The 17,353-nt window shown below is 40.2% G+C and overlaps 1 protein-coding gene and 1 long non-coding RNA gene across 43 annotated transcripts in view; one reads left to right on the top strand and one right to left on the bottom strand.

Moving 5' to 3' along the window:
- SORBS2 (sorbin and SH3 domain containing 2) overlaps positions 1-17,353 on the bottom strand; it is a gene marked incomplete at its 3' end in the record, with an annotated part of 179,875 nt that overhangs the window by 3,088 nt on the left and 159,434 nt on the right. For 26 of the 42 annotated variants that reach the window (XR_014160000.1, XR_014160001.1, XR_014160002.1 and 23 more), the window contains 7 exons: positions 16,471-16,517; positions 14,891-15,005; positions 14,660-14,788; positions 13,634-13,837; positions 9,957-9,988; positions 7,022-7,216; positions 2,639-2,688 (listed from right to left, as the gene is read on the bottom strand). Coding sequence is in view for 16 of the 42 variants with exons in the window: in XM_081875580.1 (XP_081731706.1) it covers positions 2,639-2,688; positions 4,894-5,001; positions 7,022-7,216; positions 9,182-9,988; positions 13,634-13,837; positions 14,660-14,788; positions 14,891-15,005; positions 16,471-16,517 (1,655 nt within the window). Of the gene's footprint in view, positions 1-2,638; positions 2,689-4,893; positions 5,002-7,021; positions 7,217-9,181; positions 9,989-13,633; positions 13,838-14,659; positions 14,789-14,890; positions 15,006-16,470; positions 16,518-17,353 lie in introns of those variants that run through there. The other 16 variants (XM_081875577.1, XM_081875576.1, XM_081875588.1 and 13 more) reach the window with 4 other exon arrangements.
- The window catches only part of LOC309349684, an 89,288-nt gene that overhangs the window by 46,637 nt on the left and 25,298 nt on the right, over positions 1-17,353 (top strand). Inside the window, exons 3-4 of the long non-coding RNA XR_014160079.1 lie at positions 11,231-11,352; positions 13,228-13,363. This is a non-coding gene — a long non-coding RNA (uncharacterized lncRNA). The remainder of the gene's footprint in view (positions 1-11,230; positions 11,353-13,227; positions 13,364-17,353) is intronic.

The following is a 17,353-nucleotide window of genomic DNA, read 5'->3' as shown; positions in this document are numbered from 1 at the left end:
CGTCATCAGGGCTCCCTTTGCCTTTGCTGGCACGGCCCTTTCAGCCAGGCAGCATGAAGCAGAATCTGTTCATCCAGCGCATGCACATGCTAGAATGATGGGGTCTTATTTGCACACATCAGCCTGAGATCCCTAATCCTCCTACTTGTGTGCAAGTAGAAGAATGCTTCCTCAGCTGGGGAGCAGGAGCAGTTTAACGGAGCCCCCACCCCACCACTGGCTCGTGCCAGCTGGTGGCAGGTTGGGGGCTACATAAAACTGCTTGGCTGAGGTGAGGGCAGCCACGTGCTCCTCAGCCAAGCAATTTAAAGAAAAGGAGGGAGGAACAAGCTGTCCTGCCTGCTACCTTTCTGTGCTAGTAGCAGAGGGACTCAGGAACTGTGGTGGTTTCACTAGCAATATACCGCTGAGTGAAACCACCATCACAGTCTTACCCTCATATCGGTCCTGGGTGATATATTGCCCAAGCCTAGGGAAGAGTTGCTGGGATCACTAGGCCTGCACTGTTTTGGTTTCTTTGAATAAAGACTTAACTGCACTGACACCATGTTTTTTATTGCTGACCTGCGCTTAATTCTGACTCCTGACACTCCCTAGCCCATCCTTTCAGGGGGCATAATTGACTGCATGGCGAAAATGAGGATAGGGAATGTTTCCTTCCATGAAGTTACTTAAATTAACTTCCTTAGGGCCAAGCCATAGTATCTATTGTGTGGATACTACATTTCTTAAAGATAAACTTGTAATACTTTGTTCCTTAGGGAAAACAAATGTATTCTCCCTACCACCTCTCCTTAGTTCATCTCAGCAATCTGCCAATGCCAGATGAAATGTGAACTGGGCAAGGCACCTATTGGTTTGTGCCTGTGACAGCACCAGACCTATGTCCACTGAGTCCTCTCTTGCTGCATCACACAAGTGATGCGAGAGCTCATGCAGTCCTTAAAAGATAAAGGTGCATGTGTATATAGGAAGGAGCCCTAGTAAGGCTGTCCCATCCTGGGATTCTGGAGAATTTAAATTTTAATGGACTGAAATGTGCCCAACTGTGATGGATTGTGCACTGGCATTCTTTTTATTGTCTGCTGTTATTACTATGCTGTAAGAAGAGTTACAGGGTTGTGCAGTAACTAAGTAAAATAGATCTAATATACTGAGTGTTCAGATCTTATGCTTCATTGTTAGAAATTATTGACCGACTAGCGAGAATGTTGAACAGGAACAACCAGTCATGTCTTCTTTCCAGAATATAAGAAGAGCCCTGCCAAGTCAGAACAAAGGCTCATTCTGTTCTCACAGTGGTCAACCAGAAACCTATAGGAAGCCTGCAAGAAGCATCTGAGTGCAACAGCACTCTCCCCATTTGTGGTTCTAAGCAGTTGGTATACAAAAGCTCCCCCTCTCTACACCATTTGCAGGCTAACTCTTGACTTTTTCCTACTTTAAGTACTATGTCCAACACATCAACAAAGGAGGTATTTATGTATAAATCTCATAAGCTAATTCACTTCCCATCATAATTGGAAATAGAACTCATTTCTGAGATTAAAATTGCATCAAGTGCCAAAAGTGAATTTGATCAGTAATTTGTAAGTTGCCTGTCACCACTAAGAGGTGCCAGAATATTCAGTGTAACAACTTAATTAGCATGACATTTACTTGTGTGTGCTTGAATTTCAACTACAACTGTTAAGTTGTTTTCAGTAATGGTGATATATGTTCAGATTTTAACACTCCAAAGGAGCTATAAAAGGAAAGCTTTCGGCAACTGAATAAAATGATGCAATACACCAGCTACACAACTTGCACAACTTCCACTGGCATTGTTATGTGCAAATGAAGTCTGTCTAGATTTTCACAAAAAATGAAGTTGCCTTCTACTTAGCTGGACCAATGGTCCATCTAGCCAGTACAGTTTCTCCTGACTGGCAGAGCAGCTTTCCAAGGTCTCATTCAGAGAGTTTTTCCAGCCCTGCTAACAGTACTAGTGAGGTGGTGCATTGCTCACCTAGCTTCCTAGTGCCAGGTGTTGCTGCTGGTTATTGAGATGGGGAGGGGCAGGGGAAGCTCAGTGTGGTGTAGATGCAGTGGCAGATTGGCTTTGCCATTGTGCTCACACTGCACTGAGCAGCCTGTACTTCATCCCTTTGCCTCTCAGTAACCAGCAGCGATGCTCAGCATGCATCTCCCCACTTTTGCCTAATACCCAATATCACTTTGACTGAAGATAACAACATAGAGTTGTTCCTTGCCATAGAGTTTTGAAAAAGCTCTCTAATATGTTCATGACCAAAGTGCACAACCCAACTTCAACTCACTTTGAAAGGGATGATGCTGATATTATGCCTCTTGTGCATGAACAGGAGCTCTTGAGTTTTAGGAGCGTTTAATGAATGGCAGTATGGGTCATGGGTCTATGTATGAGTCAATGGTGAGAGTCAGAGGCAGATAGCATGTTTTGAAGGGACAGCCAACACCGCCCATATCATTACACATATGTTGTCCATGCACTGCTGTGCCATGGGATGCAAGCTGCCTCAGTAGACAGCTTCTGGGATGGCAAATACTCCCTACTCAACCACACTAGAAATTTACCAATGTCATTTAGATAAAAACTTTAGTAGATTAAAATACTTACGGTTCCCCCCCACTGTGTATATTTTCATGAGCAAACACAGGGCGCTGTGGCTGAAATGAAATGAGTTGAAATGTAATAAGAGTATAAATGGTTACAAATCCAGGTATAGCTTTCCACAGTCCTATATAATTTGCACCCCTAGGACCACCATGCACAGCTCACCAAGTGCTCAACAACAACAATCCTCCCCATATTACTGGTCCTGAGGCTGCATATAAAAACAGTTTAACAAATAGCTAAAGGTCACAATGCAGAAGCACATAGAGCCAAGTAGGATATTTGTGATGCAGGCCTCATTTACTGGCTGTCTGCTTCACAAATAAATTAAACAACTAAAAGCAAAGCAAACCAACCAACCCCCAAGGCGTAAAAGAAAAGAGGAGATGCTAGGATTTCTTTAACACCTTTTGCAACCTTAATTATCATCAGCATAAATATCACCATGCCAAAGAAAGCTGTTAAGTGTCATATATACTGCTAGTCTATAAAATGCACAAATGAATATACAATTTTAATCCAAACAAGCAGCCTCAGACAAGCAGAAAGCAAATCAGTGTGAATAACACTGACCAAATAAGCAGCCATTCCTTACGATTGCTCAATACCACATTCTTGCAAAAGTACTCTCAGATATCTAATTGGCAGCTACCACATGCTATGTTTGTTAATGATACTGCCTAGTTCTGAGAGGACTGTGGAAGGTTTTTTTAAAAAAAACAAAAATAAACTATCCCATAGGGAATGAGAAAAGAGAAAAACAAATTATTAAAAGAATGCAGATAAATTATCAACATGTAGCCTTTTAAGGGGAAAATGGTAACCAATGCCAGTATAAAAAGCTGAAAAGCAATTTTCATTTCCCACCACGGATTGGCATTAATTAAAGTTCTGAAAAACAAACTGAATATTTTTAACATAAAAGAAACTGCCTTTATTGAACAGAAAGGTAAGTAAACATACTTAAATACCCAGCAGACTTAGTGTAACAAAATAAATATGGAAGTTTTCAAAATATAAAAGGGAATCCATGGTTTAGGATTCATGACTTGAAGTTCACAGTTCAAAAGAACAGCTATTAGGGTATATTTATGTAACTGTCTCATAGTTTGATTTTATGTGGAACCTGATTTTATGAATGGACCACAAATGATGGACATGAAGTGAACAATGTAGTCTGAGCTTTTTCAGATCAGTATAACCCAATTCCATCTTAAATGCGAGAGAAAGGTAGTCTTTGGACTTGCAGGACTGGACTTGCAATGATTTGTACCAATTATAGACGCTAACTAGTCTTCAAGATGGGTCTATCAAGAGTACAGTAAAGTAATCAAGTCTCTGGATCATATGGTCGACAAATGGTTGATGAGAAAAGAATATAGCTTTCTTGGTAAAAGGCCCTTGCTACTTACAATTAAGCCTCATAAATAAGTAGCCAATAGTTTTTCCGTGTAACTGTACATGATTGTAACACTATAAGAACACTTACATTTTTTCAAACATAAACCTCTTAATGCAAACATGATCATCCCTGACTCCTCTTGTAGTTCAGATAAATGAAGTTTGTAATGTATACAAAAACGATTAGATTCAAATATGTATAACATTTGGTTTGTACATAAAATGCAGAAATCACACACACAGTTCAAAGACAGAGTATGGACAATTATAGTAAGAGATTGTACTGTATAGATGCAGCTTAATGTGAATAAGCAAGAAAAAGCTGATGCAGATGGCAGCTCAGAGAATCAGTGTGATGAAAAGGCATGGCATCAAGTGAGTGCAACATATGTTGCCATAGCAGCAAAATATTTTGGTGTGTGTGTGTGCGCGCGATCATGCATTTGGAAACAAGGAACAGCAACACAGACATTACGAATGAGGTATTCTTATTTAGCCTTTGCAAATGGTCTCATAAGTAAGATACTTAGAAATGAGAGGAACTACTTAAGAAGGAAGGGAGAGTTAAACACAGATTGGTTAGAGAAATTGCTTCTTTTTAGGGCTGTTTCACACATACTTGCAATTTACAATTCCCCAGCAGAACGTCCAAATCAAGCACAGCTTCCTGTGGCCTCCACACTTTTATCACTCAAGCTTTTTCCATTTTAAAGAGAATTTTTTCCATTTTCCATTTTAAGCTTTTTCCATTTTAAAGAGAATTTACTTAAGCATGTGAGCCCCAGACTTCACAATGAGAAACCAAATTCCTTATGCTAGGGGAAACCTGGCAATATCAGGGCCATATGGTACCATACCCTATGTAAATAGCTGTGCCCTCTGACTGGCGAGCTGCAAGATCTCCTTGTCATAACAGGGCTACGAGGAGGTTTGCCGATGACAAATATCTCTCTCTTTAAATCGGCCTGGAAAAACCATAAACATGGTCAATTCATCTAAAAGTCTAGACGGGCAATTTTACTGTTGTCATATCATTCTCACTTGCAAGCTGCACAAACCAGCTTTCAAATCTCCAAAATGCCCTTGTGCAAAAAGACATGCACATCTGTTAATCCACTGTGTCGCAAAGCTATGATGATCATTTTCCTTAATGCCACACTCCCCCCACCCCACCCCCATCCTCAAGCACTTAAAAATTGCAATGCCTACCAGTCTACCTGGGGCAGAAGATCCTATCACAAAATGCAGCACTGTACATTTTCAAGTTTAATAATGGAGCAACCTCAAAAGTAAACAGCACTCATAGCTAGGAGGAAAATATTAGTAGCTGAGGCATTATAACTCTCGAGAAATTAAAAGGAGCTCATTGCGAAAATCTGACCTGCATTCTAAGCATCTCAATGTGTCTTTTGCATGAGTGAATATAAGTAGAGAGGAAGTGATATATGAAAGGGAGATGAAGCTGATGCCTCCTTAAATTAGATTCCAAAGCTTGACTGAGAAGATGGGTGTGAAAAAAAACCCAAAAACAATTACAGGATTCTAAGAGTGCCTTTGCACATTCCAATAAGTGTTGAAGCAGACAGTGTGGGTCACATATTCCTTCTGCAAAATTCAAAAGCACTCTTACAAAGTGATTTTTTTTTTTTAGTCAAAAAGCAATGATTTATTATTTCTCAGTGCCATTACACTAGTTCTTGTTTCAGTTATAGTACCTGCTAATGATAGAACAGGCTAAAATGCTAACTGGATTCATAGCAGCATAAACGGTGCATGAATAATATTCTCTTGCAGGAATTCCTGCAATGGTGGATTGGATATCTGTGAATAGACCGTGCCACTGTGAGTGGCTGACCAGTGTTGGTAGGAATAGCATAATTCAATGAAAGGGAATAATGAGATTTCAGTTCAGATTGGCTACACCTTCCTCCCACATGATTCCAGATGTGTGGTATGCTTTTGTTCTAAAATGTCTTTATGTGAGTTCAGAAGGGTTGCTATGCATGCTTTATAATTGAGCAATATGGAAGTGGTATCAACCTAGGCCGAGTCTAACCAGGTGCTCCATAATGAGACACAACACCAACCTGGCAAGAAGCCCTGGGCCTCCTGAGTCCCTTCCTATGAGACTAGGTGTGTTATCAAAAAGAGAGTCGTCTAATTATCTGTTTGCTGGTAGGAATGGCAAGGTATCTGAGGCCTGTGATAGCCTCTTCCACTTGTCCATTCCCATCGGGACTTCCAAGACCATCGTTCTCCTTAGTTAGTAAGTTGTCATGTGTATGGGGATTCCAGCTATGCTGGTGTCTCAATTCTAGCCTGGCTTTGTGTACTCCTAGAACTGGCTGGGAAGCCAGGCAGGCATGTGTAATTTGGCTCTCAATAATAGGAATGAATATGCTTGCTATAAGAGTAAGAAATACATATGCATGCTAGGTAGCCTGTTCAGGATTTTAATGAGTTATTTATGTTTATACCAGCTGAGTAGATAAAAGTCCACACCATAAAAGTCAATAGTGATTTTCCAGCAGATTGGATGAAGGGCTTTGGATGAAGTCCTTACTGATAAAAAATTGTATAGCAAATGTCTTAGTAGTATTAAGGAGGAATCAAAATCTAGACATATACAAGAAAAATTGTAGGAAGTAAGGACTATGAATGATTCTGTGTGCCAAAATTTTATCTCTGCTGATTTATATATATATATTGTTTGGCATGTTCTAATTCTGATGCACTGATTTCAGTAGTGACATAACTTTTGCTCAATTGCACCAGTGTATTGAAGATTGGAGTATTTGGTGAATGGTGTATATTTAAATACTTGGTGCTACAACGTTTTGATCTTGACTGCATGCTTATGTCATTAAATGTTAGTCACCATCAAATCTGATTTTAAATTATTAGGTTAACCTCCAGGCTTCCCGAATGTCAGGCATTTTTGAGAAGGCATGCAGCATTTCATATTATAACAGATATTGTTGTTACCTTTAATTTTGGCGAATGTTTCTCCTGTCTGTATGACAGTTTGGAAAGGAGAGGGGGTGAGTGGGTGACAGCAGGCTTGGAAGATGTAGAAACGCATTCAGAGAAAGATGTTTTGGCTGAGTGAAATGGAGGACTGGAAGCAAGGCAAGAAGGAGAGGTGGAAGGTGCTTGCGTCTCATAGGGAAGTGAAGCTGGCTTAAACATTTAAAGAAAGACAGTAATTGAGCAGAAGAGCAATTACAAAGGGAGCAATAAAGCAGAGAGAGGAATACTGCACCACCACCAGTGAAAGGAAATGAGACACCCCCAACCTTCCCACCCATTGCTGTGTTCAGTAGGGTTAATTGAGTACATAAAGGACAATGCAGTTATTGGAAATACATGGATCGATCTCTGTGCTCAGCAGGACTGTTTCCTATCTGCTTACTTGAATAGCAGCTCCCTGTTCCTGGCATAGTGGGTCCCTGTTCCTGCACCTCACAGTGCAGCAAGCTGCTTCTTAAATGCTCCCACATTTAGAAAGCAGTCTACAGTGAAGGTCACGGAGGAAAAGAAAAGGATTGTGCATGTAGAGTTAACAAGTATGCCTGGAAAATGTTTGCTGGATTGCAGCCCTTGTCTCTCTTGGACAAGGATAGCCAATGCTTGTATTCTTTCAGGTGGTGAAGGCATATTCTGCTTCTCAGAAAAGGGCCTGAAGCATGTTTTGTCATGCAAACTGATCACTCAGTGCAGGTTCAGGCTTTAACACCGTTGGGAGCAAGTCTAACCCTTCAAGCGGAATGCAAGTGACCAGGGACCACAACAGACACACTGTTTTTGCTGCCTGTGTGTGCACAGTGGTGATGCTGGAAAACAAACACTGGGCAGGCCATTATAAATGGCTGGTTCCACAGCTGGGATGCTACATACAAATTCTTAAGAGAGATGTAACATTAGACGGAAGACAATCTTACAAGCCAAAAATCCTCCCCCCTTTTCTTATGAGTAAAACTGTGGGAAACATTTTATGACAACTTGATTAAAATTGAGTAGAACCACCAGGGACTAATTAGAATGGCGCTGGGGCCAGACTCAACCACTGCCAGTTGGCAGTTTCTAAAGCTAGATGGTTCTTTTTTTGTTATTAAGCAAAGCTCTGTGCTCAATGATTGTGTAAACCCTTCATGTGGTGGGGTAAGCAGCAGTTGTTTGTGGCTTGCTCACATTTCAAGGAATTCAGTGTTATACACACCATGTGTAGGTATAAAGTATAAAACAGCATTAACTTTAATGGGTATTCTGGGTAATGCTTCCTTTATATCAGAAACCTATGGGGAATTGTTCAAGTTAACTAGATCAGGGTAGCCAATGCAGTACCTTCCAAATGCTGTTGGATTACTGTTACCTGACTACTGGCAATGCTTGCTGAGGCTGTCAGGAATTTTAGTCCAATGACATCCGGAGGACATGTTGGTTACTTCTGAACAAGAGAGTGACCTATAAATAAATGGGCATTTCCTGAATGACTTACTGTAAAGTTTTCGAGACAAAACTAGATGGCATGGTGTGTGTCTCTGAATAAGTAGCATCCCATGGTGGTGCGACTTGAATCAGTGCCGTGTGTAGAAGGAGAGGTGTTAATTATCTATTAAAAGCCAGAAGTTTCTGTTTGCCATAGGAGAAGAGATGGTATAGCTACAAATAGCATCTCCCCTTCTGGGGAAAATTGGCCGCTGTGGTCTGGTGGTGGAGCATTTGTATTGGGGAAATTGCATGGGGGTGACAGATTTTACACTCTTTCCTCCCTAGGAAAGTATGATCACATTGGCATGTCTTCTAGTTTGACCAGGAGTTGTGCCAAACTACTTAGTGCCCATCAAAGCAACCAATGGTTTTTCATTCCTGATGACAGCCGCAACTAATGGCGGCTAGCTCCAGAAGGAAGGAAGGAGAGACTTTATTCAGTTAGGGTAAACTAAATTACAATGTGACATTTCCTCCCATCTCCAAAATAAAAGAACTGGAGAGAGGGCTTGTGCGTTAATGTGCATTCTACTGTTCTCAAAATATTGCAGTTTATACTAGAAAGGCACATGCAGGCAGAAACACACACAACGGAAAGTTAAGACTTGAATTCATGATGAGAATGTAGGAGTTTATCTTAAGAAGTTTAAATACCTCTTTTTTAGTATCTGGTGAACTGTCCCCTTCGCAAGGTATCATAGGTTCTCTCTTAACTGATACGAGTGACTCTAAATTGTCATGGCTCAGCTCTTCCTCTATGTGAAGCCTTGCCAGTTGTTCTGTTACATCAGGGGCACGCCTGTAGAAACCTGAATCTTTACATTTTGACCGGCCCCCTTGGATTATCGCTAGCAGCTCTTCACAGATTTCTTCTTCTGGTTCGTCAGTCTCCGTCAGGGTTCTGAATAATGGGTCTTCTTTGGAGAGAACAAGAGTAGGGCCTGCTATTCCTTGAACTTCTGGAGTTGTTTGTGAGAAATTTTTCCTTTCCTTGGTGGTGTGGCTTCCTCTCAATTCTCTGAAATTGCTACATTTACTTTCGCGCAGATTTACACTATTGGTAACAGGCTTACGCACGCTGTCATGAAACCAGGTTGCTGGAGGAGGTGATTTACAGGCAGATGAAGAAAATGGCTGAGGTGAAGTTGGAGATTCAGGGAAGGAGTGGGAAGCCTTTGGTGAGGTAATTGGAACAAAATGGTCGTGCTTTACTTGAGGAGTGATATTATCTGAATGCCCCAGCACGCTCTGCGGACCTGTCAAAGCTAGAGTGCCAAGTTCCTCTAAATCAGAAAGAAAGAGTTTGGGAGGTGGAGGAGTTGGGGAAGGTGTGCTTGAAGGTGTGATGGCAAGAGTCAGTGACAACCATTCATCGGTAACAGCCTGAAGATTCCCTTTATTAGAATCTGGACAAGGAGAGGATCGGTACCTGAGAGGAGGGGATGATGCTTTGGAATCCAACTTGAGAAATAAGGGAAAGCATAGAAATTAAAACAAAGTAAAAAAAGGCAATGGGCTCAGGTGTGTGTGTGTACACACACACACACACACACACACACACACACCCTATGACATCTCCTGGTCATAGGATATTATTTCATTGAGCATAAATGTCTGAAATCATTATCACATGAATCAGAAGAGCAGAAAGCATATCTGAAAAGTGAAACTGTATCAGGTTCATGCCCAGAGCTTAAATGTCAAACATCAAGACAGATCTGAATCACTGAGTTCATGAAGTGAATTTGATCCATGAGAGTTATGTTCTCTCTACTGTCCTTTAGTAAGCCTATGACTAACGGTCCAAATGTTATTGCCAGAATTCCCCAAACCATGGCTATTCTTATTTTTAGAGCAGAGTGGTGCTGTCAAAAAAATATAAATGCAGCTCAGATTGGGGTACTATTAAATACTAGTGAATATTAACACCAACTGGGCAATCTCAGGTTGTGCAAGCATTAAAAAAAAATCATCACTTGACATGGAAACTTTGCAGAAACATTTTAAATACAACTGCATACTGCATTTGACGTATAATTACATGTCTTTCGAAAGTATACAGCATTCCGATGCTGCTTATTGCACATCATAGACAATCATTGTAAACACACACAGCCATATATTTTGAATATCCTTATTGGCTGAATCATATTGTAAAATTAAATATTGATTGAAGTTTCCTTCTGGCAAAATAAAGGTCCTTTTTGTAACAACGGGAAGAGTTGGGATTCATACGTATATTGCATCGGTAGATATCCATTGCTTCAGTAAATACTGAAAATGTAGTTTTTGTTATTAAAACTCAAAATTAATCCTTCATTTGAAAAGAAAAGAAAAACTTTTGAGATAATTCTTGGAATGATTGAAATCAACTCTAGGGGTAAAGGGTGGCACCTTATACAGCATCAGACCACTGGTCTATCTAGCGTGGTATTTTCCGTACTGATAGGCAGCAGCTCTCTAGGGTTTTATCTACCTCACACTAGCCTTTCCCCCTCCCTCTCCCTCTCTGCACAGCAAGAGAGAGACAGAGCTCCTTGTGATAGCTGGTAGCCAACTGCCATTCTTTTCAAGCCTGCTGCCACAGCTGGGGTGACACAGTGTCAGGATGCCACTCTGAGGAACAGTCTTGCAGGGAAGAGGATTCAGTGACCCTTGAACAGGAGGCTTGACAGAGATCTTTATTCTCTTTTTCTCTTCCAGGCTTGCTCTCAGCCAGGTCTCAGTGAAAAATACCCAGCCAGTATGGGCACCAGCCATATATAGATCCCATAGGCCCACTCTTCTCTTTCCATGATACAGGCTACTCCTGCTTGGACCAGTTGGTATGTATGGTTGTGGGGACAAGTATGGCATTTGGATCTATGGGAGGGTGTGTGCAGGCCTGTGCACACTTCTCTGTGCTCTTCTGACAAAGGGCAAGTGAGCAAGGAGGAAATAGTTTCATAATTTCCTCTGTGATGCAGTTAGAGCAATGGTCCTCAATTTTATCATTATTAGGGACCACTTGATGATTGCTGGGGGCCTCAGATGACTACTTACTACAACCTTTTAGCTCTTCAGCACCACCAGTGCAGTATTGTGGAAATCAGGTGTCTGAGGTTGAGAAAAGTCCTTTTAACTGGTAATTTTTAGGGGAAAATAAGTAAACAGCATTTAAAAAAAATAAAGATCATGAGTCATAGGCCAGAGCCTTGCTATTTTGAGACATCTGTCCCTGGTCAAAAGAGACTTGACCTCAGTCATTAGGAAAAATCAGGTGCAGGGCCAAGTACAGGCGATCTCTACTGAAATATAACCTTTGTGTGGACCACACAAATGGAGCTTGCCGACCACTAGTGATCTGTAGGCCACAATATGAGAACCTCTGGGTTTGAGGATGATTTGAACTGATTACATGGTAAACATTAAAAGAGTTCATCAACTATATTTTTGGTGCTCAGAAGAGAAGAAGAGAAGTGGGGATGGAAAGAGCTCAACTGCTAGTCGACATATGTTTTGGACACATAGAGAGAAAATGAATTCTGTTTGCAAAATTTTAAAGCTTTTTCAATTAGCACCCCTCTAGTAATCATCTATACATAGAAAATATTATGAACAATGACACATAAAGTGATAGTTCTCCACTAAAATCCAATATATTCATGGATTGAAGAGATTTTATGGTGGGTGGTAGTGGCAGTAGTAAGATAGTCTATTCTCTCTTTTGTTCTGAAACATTTAGGTGGAGAGTGTCCATCAATTGCTAGCTGCAACTGTATACTAGCCAAATACCCTACTGACACCTGCACATATTAAAATGTTGGAGAAACTGCAATTAATAGTACATCACAATGACAGTAACACCTTACATTCAAATAGTTTATCATAGTGTTAATCCTCTTTTGTTCAACATCTGACATTACAAGAGCTGGAGATTTGAGATATGATTTTAGGACAGAAACATAGCTTGATGGACAGGATGTAGATTGTGATCCATCAGTGGACTGCAGAATAATTTCTGATGAACTGTTGCTGCTGCCCACGCAGGTCCTCAACAAAAAGGACAGTGAAATGCACACAGCACTGGCACCATACATTTCTATATAAGGATGCCCATGCCTCTGTAGCACCAAGGCAGTCTATTCAAAGCTACCTGTGGGTTGCTGCCACTTCTACTAAGCGTTAGTACAGTGGTGCCCCGCAAGACGAATGCCTCGCAAGACGGAAAACCCACTAGACGAAAGGGTTTTCCGTTTTGGAGGTGCTTCGCAAAACGAATTTCCTATGGGCTTGCTTCGCAAGACGAAAATGTCTTGCGAGTTCCTGCGGGTCCCCCCCCCTTTTCTAAGCCACTTATCTGCTTATCCGCTAAGCCGATAAGCCGCTAATAGCGCTAATCCGCTAAGCCGTCAAAGGGCTTGCTTCGCAAGACGAAAAAACCATTAGATGAAGAGACTCGCGGAACAGATTCTTTTCGTCTTGCGAGGCACCATTGTATAATTATTGCCTGTTGCATTACTACACACATCTCCTCCCGTTATACATATTTTTATACACACCAGTTGGTTGGCAAACTAGAAGGCAAAATTCAGAGAAGTGAATTTTGAAGGATAGCTTCATTTTTGTTTTTGTTTAGGCATTGTTTTGGGAAGTGCAAATTAAGTACCGGTAAGTTCACCTTAACCTAAAAACTCAACCAAACTTCTTCCCCATCACAGGTTTATACACGTGAAAAGAGGAACCTTCAATTTGACCAATCCACATTGCATTTACAGGAGCAAGAAACTGGACGAAGTGGAAGCAGCTTACAATAAACGGTAGCAAATGAAGTGGATTTCCATTGGCTTTAATACGGTTAGTGCTAACCAACTCTGAGAATCATTTTTTAAAAAACAAAAAGGAAACATTTTTTAAAACATAAAGGTAACACAACGGGGAGACCTTTTTTTATATAAATACTGCAAACAAAAAACTATGCATTTGTGTTTTCATAGAGGAAAGTGTAGTAGTGCTGTGTGCTTGATCGTTTCAATAAATATGTACCGATTCCTCTGGTTAATTTGGCTCGAGGTCTGTGCATAGGAATATTCTAGACATGTTTGAAAAGATCAAAGTTCTCCTTACCTTAGTTGAACTTAAATGATGTATTCTGTCGCTGGAATAACTCTGGGGTATTGGAGGAACAGGAGAAACATCTGCTCCTTTGGTGGCATTCTTTTTTATGATTTCCACATAGGACACAGGGAAGATTCCTTGTCGGTTGGTTCCTGGTAGTTTGCCTTCATACCAATTTTGATCAACACGTCTAAGGAGAATTACTCTGTCTCCCTGGAAAGCAAAACTTGGAAGCTTAGATGTGATAATCCTCTACAAAGCATCACATGTTCATTACCACCCAATCTTTCAGGTCTTTCAGGGTAGTGTAGTAACAAAGAGCGAGAGTTGCGAGCCTGAAAACTCCAACCCCAAAGCTCACCTCAACCAGGTGGGTTTTGGTACTTTCAGAATGGCCCACAACATGAAAATAATGTGGAATTGAGGAATTGTTCCTCCTGATTTTTATTCCAGAAGGATAATTTCAAAAATGATTCCTCCCCCCCCCCCCCGTTGCTCTCTACAACAACTTTTCTTACTAGTGGAGACAGTTTCTAGTTATTTATTTCATTCAATTTATATGATTGTATTTTTAATTTTCCACTGTTGCTGTAACACACTGGAAAAGTGAGACACATGTAAAAACATAAGAAGAGTCCTGCTAGATAAGGCCAAAGGCCTATTTAGTCCAGAGTCCTGTTCTCATATTGGCCAACCAGGCACCTATGAAAGGTCTCCAAGCAGGAAGGACCTGAGTGCAACAGCACTTATTTCAAACAATATATTGTCTAACTTATAGGACCCTTTTAAAGAGATTAGCAAGACAGCGTATGTGAATTATTTCGAACACTTCAAATATGTGTGAAACACTAGGTACTATTAAAAGTTGGCTAGTCTCTTGTTTTTCACCTGTTTCCTTATTCGATGAGCCACAAATCTCACCAGCCACAGCGTGAAACAGTAGCGTTCCGTTCCATCACTTCAGGTAATTTTAGTTCTGAATAACAATACTGTTTAAATGCTTACTTGACAAAGAAGCTGTTAGTCATTGCTTACCTTTCTCAGTGACAGTTCCACATTTGTATCTGCATTGAAATTGTATTTTGCAACAGCTTCTCCAATCTCTGCAATGTGTGCTGGGGGTGGTGGCCTTGCTGGCTGTGCTTTTTCAGGGGGAAGAAGTTTCTGGAAAGAGAATGCTGGTTGCTTTAAATCAGTCTATTCAGTTTGCGCAAATACTCTGTAAAGCTAACACAGAAGGGGGGGGTGATGGCAATACGCACAAACCTCAACGTAAGAAATTGGAAAAATCCCAACTCTTCCATAGTGTTCGCCCTCATACCAGTTTTGATCCACTTTCCTGAGGATATAGACAGTATCGCCTTTCTTAAAGGATAACTCCCTGTAACAGATATTTATAAACAGTAATGTTAAGCTAGCTGTTTAGATTTTTTGTACTTCAAATGATCTTTATATTGAGATCTGATTTGAATCTTTTTATTATTATTATTATTATTATTATTATTATTATTATTATTATTATTATTATTATTATTATTATTCCTCCTCCTCCTCCTCCTCCTCCTCCTCCTCCATGTCTGTGGAAGGAGAGTCATGAGCCCCTACTTGATGTTATTGGCTTAGTGCAAACATAAAAACAATTATTATGCTTTTTTCTGTGAGAACTTGCTTTAAGTTCTCAAACATGGTTTAGTTTGCAAGGCATGTTTAGCGAATAACCAGCATGACACGCTCAACCCTTGCAAGGAAGGAGATATAGAAACAGCTTTAACTATGATTTGCATGGTGTATATACAACATCTAACTATGGTTAACTCAAGTCATGTTTTGAATAATTAACATAGCCTAAATTCAAAACGTTTTGTACAAATATTCAGCAGGAAACTTTCTGCTTTGAATCCTGATACTGTGCTATTGAAAACGTCAGCCTTTAAAAAACAAACAAAAATTTTCTTATGCAACAGAAATACCCTTCTATTATGAAAAGGCAAGTCATTCTTTAGTTCTGGTTCCCTCCTCATTTTTTGTATTTCTCTTGCTGAACAGGAATGTAAAAGAACAATATTGGTTACAATGTACAAGCAAGCAGGAAAAAACACCATACAGTCGTACCTCGGTCTACTAACTTAATTCGTTCTGGAAGTCCATTCTTAAACCAAAGTGTTCTTAAACCGAGGCACGCTTTCCCTCCCACCACCGGTGCCCTTCCACCGTTCGTCTTCCAGGGGAAAGTTCGCTAATCGCAACACCTACTTCCGTTTGTGCGGAGTTCATTGTGCGAATAGTTTGTTAAAAGGACTGTTCGTAGAACAAGGTACCACTGTATTTGCATTAGCAGCATCCATTCATGTGCTCCCATTGTGCAAATGGAGCTAAAATGAACTTTTAGTATCGCACATAAATATCCATAGTTCACTTTAAAACTGTTTCCTGTATTGTGACGGGGAGTTATCAGTTGCTATCCAACTAAGAGTAAATCCATTGAAATTAATGACTTTTAAGTTACTAACAATATATATCGCCCTTCAGCTTTAAAAACCAGTAACATTTTATGTTTCCTAAAATTTATTATGCCTTTGATATAGCTGAATACTTCATGAGAATGATTCTATGCATTATTTTGCAGTTAAACACTGCAGAGACTCATTCAAGTTAAATGACTGAACATTTGCATATTGTAGAATGCTTAAATATCCCACAATTAGCCCACAATAGTTTAACTACATCTAATATACAGACTCATCTAGAGCAATTAAAAGTCCTACATATAGCTCTTGTTTCCTCTGCAAACAGCTCCAACATACATAATAATTTTTAAAGGAAAAACAGCAGTCACTAATACTTACTTAGGGGTTTGAGCCTTAAAATCATATACTGCTCTAGCTGGCAGTCTCTGAAATGGAGGGAAAGAAATGAGTTTACATTAATATAAATATTTAAATGTTATGTCGAAAACTTTGCAAAGAAGGAAACCATTTAAAAATCTTTTTTATGTAAGCCCTTAAGTAAAAGGCCTAACATTTTAAAATAATAGTGTCTCCAATGTCTCTTATTAGCATTTATGCTATAAATGATCTGTCTATTATTCAGTTAACTTATTTAAGAGACTTTTATATTGCTTTTTAACTGCATGGCATACTTTCCAACATCTGGGGGATGAAAATCAAGATGAACTTTTTTTTTAACAGGATGATTAAAGGGTGTTAAGGAATCAGGAGTCACAGATAGGCCAGAGTCTGATGATTGTGGCCTATATATACGCCAGATTAGAAGATCCCCCCAATTGTCAATCTCTGGACCACGTGTCAATCCTTTTTAGTCTTTCTCGCCCCACCAACCCATTCTCCATTGTCTGCCTCTCCTTTCACACCTGCCTGCCCTTGCCCACCTCCCTTCCAAAGGCTCCCAATTTGAACTGCCTTGCTCAAATTGGGATGTTTGGCAGGCATGGTATGTCACCTATTTAATTTGGTACCTGTGAGTATCAAATGTGCAATGGGAACCTGAGGGTGAGCCTTACTCCATAAATGCTAGCATGCCACGCCAGCCACTGTTGAGAGTGACAAATAATCATCAATCTCACATATATGTATATGTCAATGGAGCCCCCTCAATGGAGACACAATTCATGCATTTAACATTACAGGTTGTTAGGCCTTCAGAGACAACATCAAGACTGCTGGGGACCAGAATCTCGCTATCTTTTCCCTTTCTTTTTTCCATCCTAGT

Source organism: Podarcis erhardii (assembly GCF_964252035.2).
Source record: "Podarcis erhardii genome assembly, chromosome: 9".
In the NCBI taxonomy this organism is placed as follows: domain Eukaryota; kingdom Metazoa; phylum Chordata; class Lepidosauria; order Squamata; family Lacertidae; genus Podarcis; species Podarcis erhardii.
Note: the sequence above shows the minus strand (reverse complement) of the source record. Positions and strands in the feature narration are given on the sequence as shown.